At 42.3% G+C, this 14,874-nt stretch overlaps 1 protein-coding gene across 1 annotated transcript in view; it reads right to left on the reverse strand.

Annotated features, from left to right (window-relative positions):
- Positions 1-8,505: 8,505 nt before the first annotated feature.
- Positions 8,506-14,874, reverse strand: part of LOC124262541 (multidrug resistance-associated protein 1-like) — a 75,440-nt gene continuing 69,071 nt past the window's right edge. The window contains 1 exon segment of the mRNA XM_046697048.1: positions 8,506-9,650. Coding sequence (XP_046553004.1) covers positions 9,539-9,650 — 112 coding nt within the window. The 3' untranslated portion in view covers positions 8,506-9,538.

Genomic DNA, 14,874 nt, shown 5'->3' on the forward strand with positions numbered 1-14,874 from the left:
TCTGAATAAAGTTTTCATTGAGACATAAAACTGGTTGTCATTAATATATGGTTGTGGCAGAAATACATGTAGTTTCTTGGGACCATTTTGTCTCGATTCTTAATAGGTTCTCTGTACCTCATGTTCAGTACAAGATAACTAGGAAGTGGACAAGCCGAAAATAGGTCTGAACTACTTTACTGAGACAGTAGTGTGGGGTTGGTGAAACGGTCATCACCTAGCTGTGATGGACTGGTTGTGTTATTGGTTCAAATGTTAGTATGGAAAGTATTGTATTTAATACATGAAACTGTTTCATCCTTTCATCCACTCTCTTATATCAGGTGTTTGTGAAAGAAGTATATCATTCAGTGAGTCTATTTACCTGTACAAACACACACTTTACCATGCAAATACCTTTATGTTTGGATCCCAAGCCATGACCCGCTCATTTCTTTCTTTCATATCAAAGTTTCATGTAAACAACATTAAAGGGAGGTAATCTCCTGTTTAAACGTAAAAGCACATACAATGTTAATTATACAAACAGTTCAACCCCGAACAGCAGACTTCCATGACATGACAGAAATATCCGGTCGTCCCTTGTTCGGTGACCACCTTCCAACGTTGTTTGGTTGTTTTGTGTCACTGAACTTTGGCTGGACATACCAACAACAATCAATCAAATTTTTACAAAATGTTTTATTTGAATAAAATATGATGTGTACAACATTACTAAAATCATTTTTGTAACGTATAATATGTCATGTAATGTACTGCGAAAAAACCAAAATAAATGACAATACCCACTGAACACCTTCAATGTTAAAACCGAAGTCATTCATCAAAATGCAGAAAAAAAATGCTGCCCTCAGAATGAGACATATTTTGTTCAAATCTTACCTATAACCTTGAACAACTCATAATGTGATACTTTCTTTACTGGAAGACCATAAACACCACTGGCATTAGTGTTCAGAAGGTTTCATCAGGCCAGGGAGATACTTGTTTAGTCAAAAATTGAGATGACTTCAAAGTTATAATTTTCTTGAATTAAGAGGTCTTATAAGATTTTGTATTAAATTTACGTTCAATTATTTAAACCTAAATATTAATGCTTCTTCCTCTGTTCTACACCTGACATCCATTGTCACTTCTGAGGCCAGACATTTTTAAATTTGGACTGAATCTGCCAATACTAAAATATTGAAATGTGACATAGGAGATGCAAAGCAGTGGGTTTATAATTCCACTGATTGTTGAAAAACATAAATGTCATTTACTGCTGTTGTCAATATAAATTAAATATTTAAAAAACAATCATCTAAACCTAATATTGATCAGTATCTTCAAAACTCTCTGCCCAAAAATTCTATTTAAAACATTTTGGGGAATTAAAAACTAAATAATTTACCTTGGAATGTTTTCCATTTCTTTTGTTACCTGAATATGTCAGTGACCAAACAGAAAACTGCTAGCAGCCTTAAAATCAATTTTTTCAAATATTAATTAGTTTTCAACATCCTACTTTAGATCTGGCATGACAGTGGGAAATAAATATTCAAAATACCTTCCACATGACTAGACTCAAACTAAAAGACATTGTAAAACCATATAAAGATAGGAATACATAAATATCGGCCACGCCTGCACGTGACATGATAAACCACTGGGAAAACATGACCCTGTTAACACAACAGCAAAACGTACAATATGTTAGAATAAGTGACTAGTGTATGAGCTGAATCAGAGTATTACACCTACCATAAATCCTTGAACAGATGTCAGACATCAACCAGGTAAACACTTTCAATTTCCATGAATTTGAGACGTATAATAGTGGTTGGATTTAGGGCTATATAAATTTTCAGTCTGCAGTCTGCATTCTGTGTAAGACCCTGCATCTGTTTGAGGGAGGTGTTTGTTCACATCACTAGTCTGCCCCAGTGTGTATTCAAGGCAGGCATGTAGTCAATGATTAAAGGTTGGAGCTTTACTGGACAGTGTGGCTGCTCCTACCTGTATACAGTGTATGAAATAAGGCCCGTCCGACCGCCCGAGATGGGATAGATTTCTGCTGGACGGTCTAATTTTACAGCTAGCCAGCCCGATGGACGGGTGAAAAAAACATATTTCAATAACATGCCCACTGGCACGGACTGGTTAAATCTCTTCTGGGCTGGTAAGTTTTTGAAGTTACCAGCCCAGATGTCTGGCTGGGTTTTCGGCTTATGTCATACACTGCTGTATACAGCAGAAATGGTTATGAATCTAGTGAATCTAGTGCCAGATGTTACTGTTAGCAACTATGTATGTTTTTGGAGCTCTTCGATCAAATATGAAAACAGTTGGAAAGAAATTTACCTTTTATATTTGTTTTCCTTAAATGGTTCATGAATACAGTGTGCGAAATTTACGCTGGTCCTGTGGTCCCTGGCTAGTGAAACTTCACCAGGACCATTTAATGATAAGTTTGCGTTTGTTCTGGTGTCCAGGGAATTTTGTATTGATACTTAAGTAAATCTACGAATATTATTTTGGACCAGTACAGACATGACCACAATTATTGTCCACTCACTGGTCCTGTGGCCTAGTGGGAAATTTTTAAAGGTTTCTTTCCGTGTGAATAACCTTTAAAGAGGATTTACCTATAAATCGGAGCCAATATGTTTTCCTGTTGTATGAAAAGCTGGATTTGTGACCTTGTTTGAAACTATACAAAGAGTATCTCACCCAAGACTCTTCCAAGATGAAATATTTCAAGACATTTATCAAAATTACAAATATGCAAGGCTTGCAAAGGATATTGTAACTTTTATAAATAAGTTTTGATTGAGTTTGGGAGACACAAGAATGAGACTCTATTTATCCCCCTCAAATCACTCAGTCATAGTGTTATGACTCAACCACCTATCCAATATTGACAATCTCTCACCATGACAACAAGTCCTGTAGGTAACATGTTGATGTCAGTGCAGAAAGGTAAAGCCAATGATACCAATGAAAATATATATTTGATAGAAGAAAAATATAAAATAAATATGTTTTCCTCAATTCAAAATACTGGATTTGAATCATATTTATAGTACTGATAAATGTATAAACATATTTCATAGAATAGTTCTCTAAAGATTAAGACAACCATGAGTGTTTTTTCCACATGAGTTTCCCTATTTTCAATATTCAGATGATATTCAATTGCAACTGTTTCCAGTTATTGGCAAACATTTTATATATTCAAAGAAATAATTTGAATATGGATGAATTCTAGCAGCCAATAATAAGAACACCAAAGTCTGATTTTATCATTGATTTTTGGTGAGGACATAAACAACATATAACAAAAACGCACCTTGACATAGCTCATTATTAAAGCTTGCCAGATTATAAGTGAATTTCATATATATCTGACCAAAATATAGTTTTAGGGAAGTTCATTTCAAAAACTTGAAAGGTGATAACCAGTGATAACCTCCACATAAATGCAGTATGCGAGTATTTTCTCCAGGGAGCTGAAAATTAAAATTTAGCGCACACTGATCTGCTGACCTGGGTAATAATGTAGAGCATGCTTTAGGGCTCCCATTTGTCACATTATTGATATAACCATAATAAAGCTTTATGGATTCTTTACATATTATTACAGTTATATCACAGCTAAATGTTGAAGGCAAGTCAGACGTTTACCATCGTTATAAAACCCACCGCTAGCATAAGCGTTGAGCTCACAGACCAAGGATCAGTTCCTGGCACAGCCTCAATTCTTCACAGCACACTTTAAGTACAACAGTCCCCTCGATACTAACACGATCTCAAGAATTTAGCAATTCATATTGGTTTCTTAGTTTGACTTAAACTCCAAATACGAACAGCACCATATTATGTCAATATGAGCAAAAACAAATTAGTTCCATTACCTTGAGCACTACAACATGACAGCATGGCTAATGAAAATACTTAGCCAGTAAAACTAAAAGTACACATCACTATTTCCAAAACCATCAAAATTCCTAAAATTAAAGTCCACAAAATAAAATGGCTACGGATTATGTACACAAGCTTTCAATGCTAAAAGCAACTTAATGCACACAATGTGAGTTAATATGTCCGTCATTACTATGTTCTGGTCAAACACTGGGATCTCTCAATGCACACAATGCGAGTTAATCTGTCAGTCATTACTATGTTCTGGTCAAACACTGGGATCTCTCAATGCACACAGTGTGAGTTAATCTGTTAGTCATTACTATGTTCTGGTCAAACACAGATCTCTCATTGCACACAATGTGAGTTAATCTGTCAGTCATTACTATGTTCTGATCAAACACTGGGATCTCTCAATGCACACAATGCGAGTTAATCTGTCAGTCATTACTATGTTCTGGTCAAACACTGGGATCTCTCATTGCACACAATGTGAGTTAATCTGTCAGTCATTACTATGTTCTGGTCAAACACTGGGATCTCTCAATGCACACAATGTGAGTTAATCTGTCAGTCATTACTATGTTCTGGTCAAACACTGGGATCTCTCATTGCACACAGTGTGAGTTAATCTGTCAGTCATTACTATGTTCTGGTCAAACACAGATCTCTCATTGCACACAATGTGAGTTAATCTGTCAGTCATTACTATGTTCTGATCAAACACTGGGATCTCTCAATGCACACAATGTGAGTTAATCTGTCAGTCATTACTATGTTCTGATCAAACACTGGAATCTCTCATTGCACACAATGTGAGTTAATCTGTCAGTCATTACTATGTTCTGATCAAACACTGGGATCTCTCAATGCACACAATGTGAGTTAATCTGTCAGTCATTACTATGTTCTGATCAAACACTGGGATCTCTCATTGCACACAATGTGAGTTAATCTGTCAGGCATTACTATGTTCTGGTCAAACACAGATCTTTCATTGCACACAATGTGAGTTAATCTGTCAGTCATTACTATGTTCTGATCAAACACTGGGATCTCTCAATGCACACAATGTGAGTTAATCTGTCAGTCATTACTATGTTCTGATCAAACACTGAGATCTTTCATTGCACACAATGTGAGTTAATCTGTCAGTCATTACTATGTTCTGATCAAACACTGGGATCTCTCATTGCACACAATGTGAGTTAATCTGTCAGTCATTACTATGTTCTGATCAAACACTGGGATCTCTCAATGCACACAATGTGAGTTAATCTGTCAGTCATTACTATGTTCTGATCAAACACTGGAATCTCTCATTGCACACAATGTGAGTTAATCTGTCAGTCATTACTATGTTCTGATCAAACACTGGGATCTCTCAATGCACACAATGTGAGTTAATCTGTCAGTCATTACTATGTTCTGATCAAACACTGGGATCTCTCATTGCACACAATGTGAGTTAATCTGTCAGGCATTACTATGTTCTGGTCAAACACTGAGATCTTTCATTGCACACAATGTGAGTTAATCTGTCAGTCATTACTATGTTCTGATCAAACACTGGGATCTCTCAATGCACACAATGTGAGTTAATCTGTCAGTCATTACTATGTTCTGATCAAACACTGAGATCTCTCAATGCACACAATGTGAGTTAATCTGTCAGTCATTACTATGCTCTGATCAAACACTGGGATCTCTCAATGCACACAATGTGAGTTAATCTGTCAGTCATTACTATGTACTGATCAAACACTGGGATCTCTCATTGCACACAATGTGAGTTAATCTGTCAGTCATTACTATGTTCTGATCAAACACTGGGATCTCTCAATGCACACAATGTGAGTTAATCTGTCAGTCATTACTATGTTCTGATCAAACACTGGAATCTCTCATTGCACACAATGTGAGTTAATCTGTCAGTCATTACTATGTTCTGATCAAACACTGGGATCTCTCATTGCACACAATGTGAGTTAATCTGTCAGGCATTACTATGTTCTGGTCAAACACTGAGATCTTTCATTGCACACAATGTGAGTTAATCTGTCAGTCATTACTATGTTCTGATCAAACACTGGGATCTCTCAATGCACACAATGTGAGTTAATCTGTCAGTCATTACTATGTTCTGATCAAACACTGAGATCTCTCAATGCACACAATGTGAGTTAATCTGTCAGTCATTACTATGCTCTGATCAAACACTGGGATCTCTCAATGCACACAATGTGAGTTAATCTGTCAGTCATTACTATGTACTGATCAAACACTGGGATCTCTCAATGCACACAATGTGAGTTAATCTGTCAGTCATTACTATGTACTGATCAAACACTGGGATCTCTCAATGCACACAATGTGAGTTAATCTGTCAGTCATTACTATGTTCTGGTCAAACACACGGACCTGTTGGATAACATTCACTTTTGAAACCGAAGACATTGAAACTTTAAAATTACTTTCAACTCTATGGGACAAGAATATAGTTTCTAGAGAAAACAAATACAGCATAACAATATATATCTTCTACTCATGAACAGTCAACAAACAAAAGTAACAATCAAAATATACAGAATGTCCGTACCTGACACTTCTAACCATTACTGGATGTTTATATGTATTCAGAAGTGACGTCAGCACAGTGAAATCCTATTTATCCTGAGAATTCCATGATAAATTAATGTGTATGAGTTGGTTGGTGTTTTACACTGCTTGAACCAATGTTCAATCACCATGTCATGACTTAAACATCCTACCCAATTGGGAATCAAACCTGGGCTTCAGTGTGTAGAACAAACACATTAACCACTAGCTTACCCCTGGTCACCCAGGTAACTAAATCACTGTAACGGTCGAGGATCCACCTGCGTATAGGAAGATGTTGCAACAGATATTCACTCAAAGACTTGCAGACTAACAGGATTCACTGCAACCATGGTAACAGGAACCAGAGGTCTATGTATAATGGAGAGAAGAAGACCCACTGTGTTTGACAGTTTAGAGTAAGTACTAACCTACAGTGACTAGATAAGGTAACAAGCCACATCTGTACATAAACTCAAGGCACACGGTGTATGGCACTATCTTTAGCAATTAGACACACACATACAGATTTGAATTGTGCAAAGGAAAAGGTTACCAAAATCAGATGTTACAAAACTTCACTCAGTCTTTCATGAAATGCTGTTCTTGGAAGTTGAGAATACAGATTTTAAATGTCCAAAGGTTATCAAAAACAGTTACAATTTATTTTTAAAATATATTACATAAGTCAAATACAAAGTATTACAGTCTCATAGTTCTAAATACATTACACTGGTGGTGAAAGGTGAACATCAAATTGTAGAAAATACAAACTTTCTCCCTGGAAATATGATGTTCTGTTTGTCATACATGTAGTGTGAGATTCCAATATCCCAACATTTTAAAGCCGAGCAGTGCCATGGTAACTATGACGATAAAGACGTCCTTCACAATGATTGTTGCAGCAAAACCCTGTCCAAAACATGTGAAATAAAAACAAAATAAAACTTTCTACATGGAAGTATACAATTTCTGATATTTTCTGCAACACCTCAAGTAATCCATAATCTTTTGTCTGATTATCAGCAAGGTGTATAATTCTTGTCTGTCTTGAGGCAAACCCCTACAAGGTCATCGACTGTTGTTCCAGCCAGTTACAAAGCACACTGGGCGATGTCTTTTCCAACTCAATTCCAAGAAAATACAGTGTGTTTGTTTTGCTCAATACCAACATGACAGAAAAGATGAGCACTTCAAAGATGTGATTCACCACTTAAGGATCATTGGTAAAACATTGGTAAAATTTGACCTCAAACTGTCAGGGTCCAAATCGATAAAGATACACAACTAAAACATTTAAATGTTTCTCGCAATGGTATAATGTCAAACTGTATATATGTCAGTTTTTCATGTTTGGGGAGCTTTTATTTAAAGTTTAGGACTCTCCCTTGTTCAACACAAATAAAATAAAAGATCTAAATATAATAAATAATCTTCATGAAATGAAGAACACATCTATTGCACAACACTCTTGTTGAAAGATACTTCTATGAAGTACTTGCTTTGATCATTTTCATTCAAGATGGCCAGTCACTATGTCAATGAAACCTCAATTTTGACAAGGGAATTGGAGGCCACCAGGCTTACCACACCAATTAGTACATGATGGCACTGTGAATATTCCTGTTCCACAGCAATACAGCATCTACAACTGTCATATCAACTACACTGTCAATAGCATCTACAACAACGTCAACTTCACTGTCAATAGCATCTACAACAACGTCAACTTCACTGTCTACAGCATCTACAACAAGTCAACTTGAGTCTATACCATGACATAACCAGTTAATGATGACATACCAGTAAATGTCATTTCGCCATTTCAAAACAACCGACTTCATGACTTGAACATTATACAAATGTAGCTTATATTCCAGTTAGTTACACCAAAATTTCAACCAGGAACATTCCACAAGTAAACATACTGTCAAATTTTAAACATAGACGAGAATCATGACTTGTTGTGACGGTATTTCATAATAGACATCTGTATACACAGTTTGTCTGTCATTCATATCATATTTACAGAATTCTGAATTGTCAAGACACTGCAATATACACACAACAGTATTTCAAAATTTGTATCATTTCAATGGTGACAAAACATTTAAATACAACATTCAGATTATCAGATTAAGTACACTAGTCACATACACTGTAAAACCCCACACAAGTTTGTTCTCCCTCTGGCGAAAAATGTCCCACACCATAAATGATACAAGCAGGTTCAAACTAGCCACACTCTAACAATACAGCACGTCACATGTATTTACAAACAGCGTTTAGCTAATTACCTTCAAAATACATACTTGTTTTTAACACAATGATATGGGGGCAAACATTTATTCTGCCCTCACAGATTTGGACAACCTGCAGTAAATATGTGACACTTGGATTCCTATGCCCTTGGCACTGATCAGCATTCACGAGTGTACACATTCACAAGTGTGCGCATCTATTAAAATCACGGGGACATTCAGTAGAGCAATTCAAGTACTGCATCGTGAAGTCATGTAATTGGGAATCTTTCCTTATCTTCATATAGACTGTCCAAGGACCTGCAGATTTTACCCTCTTCTACTAACCGAGCAGGATCTAATGGCAGCAAACATCTTGTCTTTTTGATGAATTTAAAAAAATCTGAAAATGCTTCCACCTCATGGAGTCCTGTGTCAGTCAATCGGTTGTTGTGCCTCCCATTTGAAAGTCGGTAATTACCGCTCCGTGAATGTTTGCATCACCAGGAACAAAGGAGGCAGCCAACTCACTCAATGTACAAGTTAAAATACTTGTAGTTCTATTCATACAAAACACCAGTTAGGAAACGTAGGTCATCCCAACCAATCAAAACCATGGCAGAAAACAAAGGCTGGTGATATCCGTTCAGGGAATTCCTATTTAGTGTTTATTGAATCCAATGTACAGGACCAGCCTGGCCACTTGGAAGTCGTCTGCAGCATCTTCACCTTCCACAGATCAAGACCTCCCCACTGGCATATCTGTGAACCAGTCTGACAGATAATCAGCTTCCTCATCAAACCAGACCTGCATCTTTAGCCATTCCGTAAAAGATAGACTCTGTGTCTTGCAGAAGGACCTGGGGGTTGTCGTACTCTCGGATCTTTCCGGCATCCAGAACCATGATTCTGAGGAAATATGATGGTAATTTCATATACTGTTAAGACCAGAATGTAAAGTCTTTGGTGCCTTTGGGTGGCAAATTTGGAGATTAATTGTTCAAAATTTGATTTTCTTTTTCATGTTCAATATTTGCATAACTTTTGAGGAAATGGAATTTTTTTTATTTTTTTTTAGATAATATTTATTTTCCCAGAATGATATACCGTCATATTGAATTGATACTTGCAATCTATAACACAAACACAGCAATATATACATTAATAGTAACAAAGCAAGCTAAAGGTGAGTTCAACGTCAGCCTGCTGCAACCATTTGACATGGAATTCATTAATACACCCGCATGCTGCATTTGACCACGAATGTGTCCATGGGAGATCTAGACACCGATCTGGGGAAATGTCATGGGATCGCTAAGGCAGTTGAGAAGATAATTAGATGGTTTGTTTGTTTTTGGGGTTTTTTTTTGTATTTTTTGATCTATGCAAAAAAGCAACGAGAGAGAGGGGGGGAGGGGGGAGAGAGAGAAGGGTTGGAAGGGTTAAAGGGTTGGAGAGAGTACAAGAACAGGTAGATGTGTTGTTTAAACTGCAAAACAGCCAGACCATTTTCTCAAAAGGTTTTTATTATCTTCACCGAATATATACTTTTCAACATTATAATGAAGCTTTATATATTTTTTAGAAGATGGTTAAAATTTAGCTAAACCTGTAGAGGTTTCCAATTCTTTGAAGAGAGTTGTCCTTGGGGTACATATATGCATTTTCTGCGGCTGAAAATGTCATGTGAAATAAAAATCTTTTTTATCTATTATACGGCCCCCACCACGTGGAGTTACCCCCCTGCTACGCATGCGCAGCCAACCAGGTAAGCACCTAGGCCCGTATCACCATTCCTTCTGCTGAATAAATCAGTGAACAGAATTGCGGGGAGGTGGACGGCCCTACCCCAAGGATGACTCTCTTCAAAGAATTGGAAACCTCTACAGGTTTAGCTAATTCTTTTTCATAGAGATCGTCCTTGGGGTACATATATGCATAAACACAGACTCCCAAAGGCCGGAGGCCAGGGAGGAGGGAATTCTGTCACAGATAAATAGCGATCGTTCTTGAGAAAGTAACTGACGCCATAACACTCACCTGTCACGTGTCCCAAAGCTTCCGCGAGAGGCATGATGGGAGGGGAACCGACAGGGAGGAACGTAACTGACAAATCCCAAGGTGGGCTGGTAGGCCTGAGAGCAGGTCGATCCCGATTCACGCCAGCTAAAAAGCGCTGCAGAAGAGGGTGCTGCCCCAGAAGAGCACCATCGACAGGGGTGTGAAAAGTGGAAATAGCGGTGGAGTAGCCACGAATGGTCGAAGCCGCCAGGCCTTCTTCCGAACGAGCTTGAAGAAACTCCAATACTCAGACTAAATCCGCAGAAAAGGGATCTGCAATCCCCTTATCTGAACACCAGCGCGCATAGCAGGACCACCTATCCTCATATTGAATGTTTGTCGAATCCCGCCGCGAAGCCAGAATTGTGTCTGCAACTGCTGCAGGATTTCCGCGATGCCTCGAGGCTAGACCTGACAGAGGCCAGGCCACCCACTGAATCCTTGGATTGGGGTGTGGCACGCCGTTCTGAGTGAGAATGTCCGGTCGCAAAGGTAATAGAACAGCAGGCTGAGCCAGAAACCTGAGAATTACCAGAAACCAGCTCTGTGACGGCCAAAGCGGTGCCAGTAGCACAAGTAGCCGAGCTGGCTGGGTGGACAGCTGGGAGAGGACCCAGGGAATGAGTGGTAGAGGCGGAAACACCCACAGCACCTGGCCCGTCCAATCCAGCAGGAAGGTGTCGGAACGATCCGTACAACTGGATAACTCAGAATATCTGCCGGTTGAGCATCCACTCGTGCGGGGCCAGGATCCGGCGAGAGAGAGCGTTTGCTCGCATGTTCTCCAGCCCCGGGAGATAAACAGGAAGCACCTGACAGTGGCACTGGTCGCACCAGAGGAGAAATTCCCATGTCTCCCGCAGGAACGCTAGGGACACCGTGCTGCCTTGCTTCAGGATGTACGTCATGGCCGTACGGTTGTCCAACTGAAGACGAGCCACCTGGCCCTGAACATGCTCCCGGAAGCTCTCGAAAACCAACCAGTTCTAAAACATTGACGTGAAGGCGGGCCTCGTCTTCGGACCAGAGTCTGGACACCGACAGGCTGCCCAGAACACCCCCCCAGCCTGTGAGGGATGCATCGGTTTGAACTGTAAGAGCTGGCATCGGGACCCCCTTGGAGAGATTCCCGACATTGGTCCACCACTGAAGGTGAGGAGACAACCACCCGGGAACTGAGAGACACTTCTCTTGATCCTCCGAGTGAGCCCACAGACCCGCCAAAGCTTGCTGTAAAGGGCACATCCTCAACCGCGCCCGCCACACGATAGAGATAGTTGCCGCCATATGGCCCAGTAGACGAAGCCAAGTCCGCTCTGGTGCCTGTGGCTGGGAGAGGAACGAAGACACCATCTCCCGTACTCTGGTGACCCGGTCGGCCGACAAAGAGACAAGACCCTCTTGAGTTGTGAACCGCGCCCCAAGTAAAACCAAGTCCTGGGTGGGGACCAGATCGGATTTCTTGAGGTTGATGATCCACCCCAGTCGAACTAGAATGTCTATCACCTTGTAGGTAGAATCTAGGCTCGCTGGCTGAGTGAGAGCGCCGAGCAACCAGTCGTCGAGGTAATGGTAACAACGCCTTCCTTGCAACCTTGTGGCACTAACATGAGCTTGGTGAACACCCTGGGGCAGTGGATATGCCGAAGGGGAGCACCGTGAATTGGTAACACATCCCATCGTAAGAGAACCGGAGGTACAGCTTGAACGAGGGATGACTTGGCACATGGAGATATGCATCCTTCAGGTCGATCGACATAAGCCAATCGCCGGGCTGAACAGAGGAGAGCACCGAGCGAAGAGTGTCTCCATCTTGAAGGATGGAACCTCTAACTTGCGTTTTAACCCCTTGAGGTTGAGAATGGAACGGAACCCGCCGTCCTTCTTCGCAACGAGGAAGTACGTGGAATAAAATCCCGCCTGTTCCTCGCCTGGTGGTATGCACTCTATTGCGGACTTGTCCAGCAAAGCCTGGACTTCGTCGCGCAGTATACCAGCCCTGACCGGACATGACGGCACAGGAGTGCGCCTTATGCCGGTGAACTCTGGTGGGCCTCGCTTCCACAGTGGTAGATGGCCGACACTGACGCTGGATAGCACCCAAGTATTGCTGGTAGCCTTCTCCCACTCCGATCGGAATAGAGAGAGGTGGCCTCCCACTGGGACATGTGGTAAGAGCTGTGAGTGGTCCCCTGCAGATGGAACAGGCTGGGATGGACGGCGACAGCCGGCAGATCTAACAGGAGGTCCGGGCAGACCCCCCGCGACCGCGAAAAGGCTGATGGGAGCCAGACGAAGAGGCCTGCTCCTTGCCCTTACCTTTGGCGGGACGGCTCCTCAGCCTACCCCTGCCCAGCGGCCGAAGCCAGCCGGCAGACTCGGCCGTAGGCGGCGCCCCGGAGGAAGAACGGAAGGGCCGTGGACGCGGCAGACCGTAAAAAGTCGCACGTCAGGTGGGCCTGAACTTTGGATAGCTGGCGGAGAAGAACAACATGCAGGGAAACATCACCAGTGCTCCCTTCCGCCTCCTGAGCCGACCTTTGTATCCACCACGACCCTCACCTGCTGCATGGCATTCCGGTAGACTTCCTCATAAGTCCGGTAAGCCTGCTGTAGGGGGGGGCCCGCTAGGGCAAAAGGTGGTAGTAACTGCCCTTGATGCACCTGAGGAAGCCGAGCCTACCTCGAGGGCGACCGGAGTGAAAACACACTCTTGTCCACCACTGGTACAAAGAACAGAGAATCCTCACCCAGCTGATACCTCTTAACGAGGTCAGTAAGATCGAACAGGAGGCGAGAACCAGGAGCGGATCCATTACGTCCTGCACCAGGGAGGGCATGATGCGGAGCTGTGTCTGAGGGGGCTGCCGAGGAGCAAACACCCCACCCGGAAGGCGGAACTCAGTCGAGTCCGAGCTACATGTCGGCACCGCGGCTTGGGGAAGATACAAGGCAATACGTTGCCGAACCTCCCGTAGAGCCGTCGAAAAACGGAAAGCACCCTCCGACTCCTCTACCTCCCCAACCTCCATAGACTCGGCACCCGAGCCCGAGTCAGAATTCGGATCTCCAAGTGAAGAGCAGCCGAACCCCAACCCGGTGGGAGGCCGAGGCACGGACACCGCAGGAAGGGAAGAGCCGAAGGAACTCTCAGCTCCGGTAACCGACACAACACTCGAACCCCAGTCCCGAGACACGGGAGGAAGCCCGGGCAGAACCAAGTCCTCCGCTCTCTTGGGGCGGGGCGGCGCAGGGACAGGAATCCTCAACGGACCCTGCGCCAACACCGTGAGAGAGGGACTGGGAGCAAACCCTCCTCCTCCGGGGTAGCTGAGGCATTCGGACCCGAAGCCAAAAGGCAAAGGATCGACAGACGCCTCCAGGCCCAGGCATCGAGCCAAGCTCGGCGATCCCACCCCCAGACTCTCGGCCCCCCGATCAGAGATGGTGAGGAACTCCTGCCGGAGACCTCCAACCGACTCATGAATGAGGGACTTCACGGAGTCCATATGCTGTTGAAACAATTGTGTGATAACGGACATATCAAAACCACTAGATTGTGGACTAGAGTGTGATTTATGTGAAGACGCCCTAGATTTAGCCTTTTTGGCCTTGGACGGGGGAACCTCCTGGGTCAAGTCCCCTCCCGCCTCCCGCAATTCCTTGTAAAAAAGGAAGTCAGCCGCCCGTCTCTTCTGGGCCCGGGGGGAAAAGCCCATACACAATTCATAGATGTCAGGGTTATGCCCTGCCTTCTTCAGACAGCATAAGCACTTGTCATGTTTATCGGAGCGAGGGATATTTTGCCTGCAGGCAGTACACCCCGTAAACGCCTGAAAGCAAACACGCAAGCATGTAGCTAACGGCGACACAACAGCATAAAAATACACATACAAAACATTGAAAATTATGTGAATGCGACAATGCGAGATGAAATACTTGGTTAATAACGCAATATTTCCACTACGTGGCACGCTAAACTTCCCACCATGGAATAGCAACACGTGCATAAACCACGGGAAAGCTAGCGTAAAAGGTTAATACAAAGTCACATAAATGAGAAATAACTGAC

The sequence above is a fragment of the Haliotis rubra genome, unplaced genomic scaffold (assembly GCF_003918875.1).
Source record: "Haliotis rubra isolate DU_JTF1 unplaced genomic scaffold, ASM391887v1 Scf844, whole genome shotgun sequence".
NCBI lineage: Eukaryota > Metazoa > Mollusca > Gastropoda > Lepetellida > Haliotidae > Haliotis > Haliotis rubra.